Genomic DNA, 7,361 nt, shown 5'->3' with positions numbered 1-7,361 from the left:
TGTGATGTCACAATGGAGTCCCCATTGCCATGGTTACCCACAGCAGCTTTCATGTGTAATCAAATGCTGGCACAATTTTATTTTAGATTTTTTGTACCTATGCAGCACAGTCATACCTAATATATACAATGAATCCATATAACCTAATTTTTTATTAAAATAAAATGCTGTAACTCATATCAAATGGTTGACCATTCAAACGACATGTGTTTTGCCTAATTAAAAGTCAATATGTTTTAGATATCATAAATAGCAGCCAGGCTTACTTAGGTTGTTTGTTCGATCTCAGCCTACCACTATTGTTAATATTCATCATCATCATCATCATCAATAAAATACATAGGCTACCTTACTACAGTAAAACAAGTATTCCATAGTCTATGTCACCTCAGTAACAAAGTTCCGAAAAAGAAATGAGGGTTCAAGAAAACATCTCTCTTCAATGGCCTCAGCTATTAGCCATATGATCAACAAGTTCAAATGCAGCACTAAAATCAAGAAGCAGCTCATCCACAAGTTTATCTTGGTCAAGTGACCTGAGCCATTGATCGATTAAATCAACCAGAGCTGTTGCAGTCGAGTGATCCTTTCGGTATCTTTACGGTACGCATGCTCATAGAGGGATAAAATTAGCTGGATGTGTAATTATATAGGCCCAAAAAATGTAATTGAAGAGTAGGTGTCATTGATGTTTAGCATTTTAGTTTAATACATTATTAAATAAGGAAATCAATATCAGCTGACTATAGAACAGTATTTGTAGACCTGCCAACAGCGGCCATTGTTTAAAAATATGTTTGAACATTTTCTTATCCATGTCTTTCCAGTTGATATAACCAAACAGACAACCTTTGTTGCTCAAGAGCGTCACACATTCCTCCATTCATTCTCTATCATATTCCCCTCCATCATATTCCTCTATCATATTCCCTCTATCATATTCCCTCTATTATATTCCCTCTATTATATTCCTCTCCATCATATTCCACTCCATCATAATACTCGCTATCATATTACCTCTATCATATTCCTCTTTATTTATACAGGGAATCCCAATTGAGACCAGTGTCTCTTTTTCAATGGTGCCCTGTGTTATATCAATTAACAATCCAAACAGCTTAAATAGATAAAATTACATACAGAGCAGAAAATATATAGAGCAAAATTATTAGACTTGAACACATATATTTCACAATGAACAGGTGGTCTTACATTTACATTACATTTTAGTCATTTAGCAGACGCTCTTATCCAAAGCGACTTACAGTTAGTGGGCCCCCGTGGGAAACGAACCCACAACCCTGGCGTTGCAAGCGCCATGCTCTACCAACTGAGCTACAGGAGGGCCTGTCTTGTATTTAACCAGTTGAGCTGACAACCATTTTGCACTGTTTCACTAGGGCTATAGTCATCAATCTAGCAAGAGGGAAATATTTTATTAATGTAGTGGTGTCCCTCCCCCCAGGAAGCTATGACCTTTAGCTTTCACCTGGAATTGTTCATTTATGTCTGAGAAAAAAAACACTTTTCAAACCATATGATCTAGTACACAAGAAAAGTATAGTACAACCTTCTTTACTACTTTGCCAAACATTTCATGACATTAGTGATAGTCAAAATCTGTTAAATTTGTGAATGTCTAAATTAACATTTGGGCCATTTAACCAGTGTGTATCCCTCCTATAGACAAAGGGAGAAGGGCTATGTAAAGGTCTCGATTTTGTCGTTCTGAACAAATGTTTGACTTCCACACAAAATTACTTCTTGACTTATTTTAGGTTTAAGGAAGTGTGTAGGTCGCATTCTTTATCGTAGAGCTATGAAAGTTATGTATTTAGCTCTGCCTGCTCGAGACAAATTCAGTGATTGCTTTGCTATGTCTCTGCCGTGAAGCAGTCAAGCTGGATACATTTGTTTCCTGGAACGCCCCTTTGACGTAACGTTGCAGTGAAGTGATATAAATGGATGTAATGATGCAGCCGACCACCAGAGGGAGGCAAATATACGTTTATTAGACAGAGGACGTTTACGTGGTTCTAGGAAGGTCTGGATGGATGTCTTCTGAAATATAAAACGGTGGGAAATCAATCAAATAAGTCATGTAAACATTTACATATTTTAAAAAGAAATTCTAGCGCCCGATTTCGGGGACTGTCAGCCTAAGAGGTTTTAAGTCTTAAAGTGATCTAATGAAATAAATCCTCTCTGTCACATTCCTCTCAATATATTCCCTCTATCATATTCCCCTCTATCCAAATCCCTCTATCATATTTCTCTCTATCATATTCCTCTCCACCCACCCACCCACCCACTCCTCCTCCTTCCTCCTCTCCCTCATCTCAGTGCAGCCCCTCTCCATCCACTAGAGCAGGAAGTCTCTGGGCTCAGTGAGGTCCAGCTCAGACTGAAGAGAGGCCGTTTTAACTCTCTTCTCCTTTAGCTGTTCTTCCAGCCTGGCAAGTACTATCTCCTTGTCAACCAAGCAACCTGATCTGGACTTTGAGATGATCTGACGTCTCTTTTGCTTGAGACATTTCTCTTTGCTGCTCATCTCTTGAGTATTCCAGCACACTAATGTCCTTCTTGAAGTAGCATAAACCTGAGGCTACCTCTAGTTTCAGATCCTCATGTGCTTCTCTTATAGGTTTGAATGTGTGTCCTCTGTCGTCTCACCCATCTCTGCAGATCACAGAGATCAGCTTACTGTCCGTCTCACAGAACAGCTTCAGAGCCTCTCCATGTTCACGACATTCATCTCTCTACTGTTTCCTCTCTCGGCTGTAGCTCTCTGTCTTTTAGCATCTTCCTCCAGTTTCAGCTGGTAGGCCACATTCCTGATCAGTCTGTTGATCTGGAAGTTTCTGTCTCTGACCAGAGCCCTGCCCTCTTGACAGAGTTGGTGTCCAGCATTCAGGCTGTCTTGGAGGCATCTCTTGCAGAAGGTGTGCTGATAGCTTAGAGACACAGGCTCAGTGTAGATGTCTGTGCAGATGGAACAGCACAGGTGGTCTGCCAGGTCAGAGGAAGCTGTGGCCATAATGACTGTCCTCGTGCTCAGTGTGTGAGAGACAAAGAGGCAGTGTCCAAATACCCATATTAGAGTACTAAATAGTATGTAAAAAACTATTTAGTTTTATAGTATGTGAAATTTAGAAAGTATGCCGCGTTCACATGCTAGTCGGACCTAGGAAACTCTGAAATGTACGGCTTGCTGTTCGTTGAATGCGGCACGTGTATAACTACAACCAGTAAGCAAGTCTGAAATTTCCGGGTTTCCAAGTTCCGACTAGCACGTGAACGTGGAAATAGTACTAAGAATGCGTTATCTAATGCGCGATTGCATTGACTCCCGTCATTCGTTCATTTAAGGTACAGCGCGTCAATATATCTGACTATCAGCTGTTGCCAAACAAGTGAGTCAGAAAAGAAGAGTGAATTCTACTAGATCAAAGGCAAAATTAGTATGCAGTTTAAGTATGTATTACGCTAGAATGGATATTCAGACACAGCCAGTAACAGGTCTGTCTTAAAAGACATGTATGTTCTTAAAGTACACAGTCAAATTAACATTTGCTTTAAAGCCCTCATGAAGAATACTGACAGACTTCTTGTAAAGGTAGAGGAATGTGACTATCATAAAGCAAGACAGACTAAAGTTCAGTGTCAGTGACAACTTTCAGTGTGGGTGTAGGGAATAAGCTAAAACACAAGTGAATAAAGGATGGGTTTTATTATCCATACAGTATAAATAGGAAATGTCTAATAAACAAATTATTCCAACTAATTATTTGGATTGGAGATGACTGCTTTAGACTGTTGATGCACACATTGAGGTCAGCAAGCACCAAATGAGTGTCGAGCATGCTCTAGTGGTTATTACAAGTAACTACACATATCACACCACAACAGCTAACATAGTGTCTCACTCCCTCTCCTCCTCTCCTCCTCTCCCTCTTGTCTCCTTTGTTCTTCCTCTATTCCTCCTCCTCTCCTCCTCGCCCTCTTGCCTCCTCTGTTCTGTTCTGACTCCCGAGTGGCGCAGTAGTCTAAGGCCACTTAATATATGTAAAATGTAAGGGGGAAACATTGTTATTCTGTATTTAATATATGTAAAATGTAAGGGGGAAACATTGTTATTCTCTGTTACAGAGTGGTCCTTGGGTCTTGAGGGTTGAATAAACAGCTGTGCCACTAGAGATCCTGGTTCGAGTCCAGGCTCTGTCGCAGCCGGCCGCGACCGGGAGACCCATGGGCGGCGCACAATTGGTCCAGCGTCGTCCAAGGTAGGGGAGGGTTTGGCCGGCAGGGATGTGGGTTAGTTTCCCACGGGGGGCCAGTATGAAGAAAAAACATGTATGCATTCACTAATTGTAAGTCGCTTTGGATAAGAGTGTCTGCTAAATGACTAAAATGTAAATGTTCTTCCTCGTCTCCTCTATTCCTCCTCCTCTCCTCCTCGCCCTCTCAGCGGCTCCAGCTGGATAGAGTGACGGCGAGGTGACCTCCTGCCTCTCTCACTGGAGGGCGGGAGAGGGGAAACAAAGGAGGATGAGGAGGAGGTGGAGAGAAAGAGAGTAGGAATGGAAGAGGAGGTGGAGAGGGGTAGAGGAGGCAGAAAGCCTGGTCTAAGTATTGCTTTAAAGGGAAGAGAGGGGGAGGAGGAGAGAGCGCGAGAGATGGGGGGAGTGGGAGAAAGAGGGGAGGAGGGGAAGGAGGGGAAGGGCAGCTGCGTCCGACACACCATACCTACACCTGCAACAGGTAGGCCAGGGGGCGGGACCTGTAGGTGAGACTCATAACACGATAAGGGGGGCAGGTGAAGAAGGGGTGGAGCTGGAGTCAAGGAGGGGAGGGTGTTCCTACGAGCCCCCTGCCAGCGAGACGGGGAGCAGGGAGGAAGTCTGTCCACGGAGCACTTCCGGGTAATTGGGTCGCCTCCAATGAGATTAGATCCCCCTCTACAATGTAAAGCAGTTTGAGTATTGGGGGGTTCTCTGTATAAATCCAAGGTGCAACCTCCAGGGGCTGCTAGCCTTCTCTCAGGGGAGAGTCTGCTCTGGGCTGCCTGGGAAAGGTGCTCCTCTGTGGGAAAGAGGAGAGAACAAGAGCCCCCAGAAGAGATCTCCTTATGGTAGTGATGGACAGATCGACTCTCCTTGTCATCTTCCACCTCTTCCTCTTGCTCGGCCTTCCCTCTCCTTTCCTTCTTACAGTCGTGATGGAGAGAACCCTTTTCTCCCTTTCCTCCTTCCTCTCCTCCCTCTTTCTCTTCCTCTACCTTCCTCTCCTTCCTTCCCTCTTGGTAGACCTTGTTTAGTCGAGCCAGATTGTGGATAGCTAGCCATGGTTCAGACCACTGTCGCTGTCTGGGAGGGGGGATACAGGACTGGTCCACTGGACTCAGCTCACATGGGGAGAACCTGCTGCTGCTGCCACTCCCCCTCTTACCTGGGATGAGAAAAGAAAGGATGAGACAGGTTCCTGAGATGTTTAACACCTTTTCTCCCTCCCTCCCTCCCTCCCTCTAACCTGATCCTCTGAAATTGAACACATTCTCTCCCTCAAGTGAGTTGGGTGAGCCCGTCTTGATGATGATGTCAGAGGGTGACATGCAGGTGACAGGTGATGCATCGGGAGACGGTAGAACGTTCAGGTAGCGCCTCGTCACCGGCCCTCCGCTCACACCCATCTCTGTGGTGATGATGATGATGTCACGGCCTTTGGCGCGGCACGCGTCCAGCAGCACCTGGGGTATGCAATGGTCAGTTATAATAATTTCACCACACACACACACACAGTCTTGTATAACTAACCTTTTGGGGACACACAATTCAGTCCCATTCAAAATCCTATTTTCCCTAACCCGTACCCGTACCCTTACCCTAAGCTTAACCCGAAAATCTAACCCTAACCCTAGCTCCTAACCCTAACCCTATTTCTAACCTTAACCCTAAACCCCCTAGAAATAGCATTTGACCTCGTGGGGACTAACAAAATGTCCCCAGTTGGTCCCCCCCCCCCCCAATTTTTTTTACTATTCTTGTGGGGACTTCTGGTCCCCACAAGAACAGTTAAACACGTCCACACACACACACACACACACCTCCTCCCTCCTGACCTGTAGTGTAGGCTGGTGCTGTGCATTGATAGCGTAGACCATAGCAGAAGCTCCAGAGTAGTCCTCCATACTGGGGTCAGCTCCAGCTGAGAGGAGAGTAGAGGCTATCTGAGCTCCAGCCCGCTCCATACAGGAATACATCAGAGCTGTACGGCCTGACCGGTCCTGGGCATTAGGGTCTGCCTGGGTGGGAAAAGATAGGATGGGGTTAGGATGTAGTCATTCACTCACACACACACACAGGATGGGGTTAGGATGTAGTCACATGCACACAACACACACACACAGGGTGGGCTTAAGGGTCCGCCTGTTTAGAATAGAATAGAATCCCACAAGGGAAAATTAAACCTACAGAGCTCTCCTTTAAAAGCAGACACAGACCTGGTTGTCTAGTAGGTATCTGAGCAGTTTCAGGGTTCCAGGTCCAGTGGGTTCCCCTCTCAGGGCTTTAGACACAGCCAGGAGAGGAGTCTCTCCTCCTGGGTTTCTCTCGTTGACCTGAGCACCCCCCTCCAGGAGCAGCCTGACGAGGCGAAGCTTCCCCAGCTTCGCTGCTCCAATCAGGGGACTGCTGTCTGGCAGGAGGCCCTGGGGGACCGACATGGTCTGGAGGAGAGGAAAAGGTAGAGAGATAGAGATAGTAAGAAACAGAGAGAGAGAGAGAGGCAGTCAAACAGACAGGTGAAAGTTTAATAGTGATTTAGCATCCAAACGTACCTGGGTTGTTGGAGGTCCTGGATTGATTGTTAGGGTTTCACTCCAGACCAAGTGGAGTTCCACACATCACATATTGGCAACAGACAACTTCGGCAGACTGGACACTGATACACATCCTCTTCTCTGTCCCTCTTCCTCTCCATCTCACTCCGTTCTACCTCTCTCCTGTACCAGGAGCGTGGGTCCTGTCTCAGGTGAAGGGCAGGCGTGGGTAGCGGTGAGCGTTCAAAGTTGTCAATGGTTTTCAGCTCTAAATGTCACCTGATGCTGAGTCTCCACACTACAAAGGCACTGGGAAGGACTGATAGAAGTCAGCTTTGAACGGCCATCATCTGGCAGACCACCGCCTGAGTTCAAACAGCCCAGAGGGGTGGGTGTGTAGAAACGGCACTCTAAATCAAATTGTATTGGTCACATACACATATTTAGTAGATGTTATTGCGGGTGTAGCGAAATGCTTGTCACGAATAAAGAAAATACTGAAAAGTTGCTTAGGAGCTAGAAGCAGAGCTGCCATCTTTGTCAG

General features: G+C 45.5%; 1 protein-coding gene across 1 annotated transcript; it reads right to left on the bottom strand.

Moving 5' to 3' along the window:
* Positions 1-3,957: 3,957 nt before the first annotated feature.
* On the bottom strand, positions 3,958-6,721 carry LOC311121367 (uncharacterized protein; the record flags this gene model as incomplete). Its single annotated transcript, XM_084195867.1, has 4 exons — positions 3,958-5,448; positions 5,530-5,746; positions 6,119-6,301; positions 6,500-6,721. The coding sequence occupies 4 exons, from the start codon at positions 6,719-6,721 to the stop codon at positions 4,436-4,438; spliced, it is 1,635 nt and encodes a 544-aa protein (XP_084051993.1). The 3' UTR covers positions 3,958-4,435.
* Between the last annotated feature and the right edge of the window lie 640 nt (positions 6,722-7,361).

Source organism: Coregonus lavaretus, assembly GCF_964263955.1.
Source record: "Coregonus lavaretus genome assembly, contig: HAP1_SCAFFOLD_1830, whole genome shotgun sequence".
NCBI lineage: Eukaryota > Metazoa > Chordata > Actinopteri > Salmoniformes > Salmonidae > Coregonus > Coregonus lavaretus.
The sequence above is the reverse complement of the archived record's forward strand: the minus strand, read 5'-3'. Positions and strand labels throughout refer to the sequence as shown.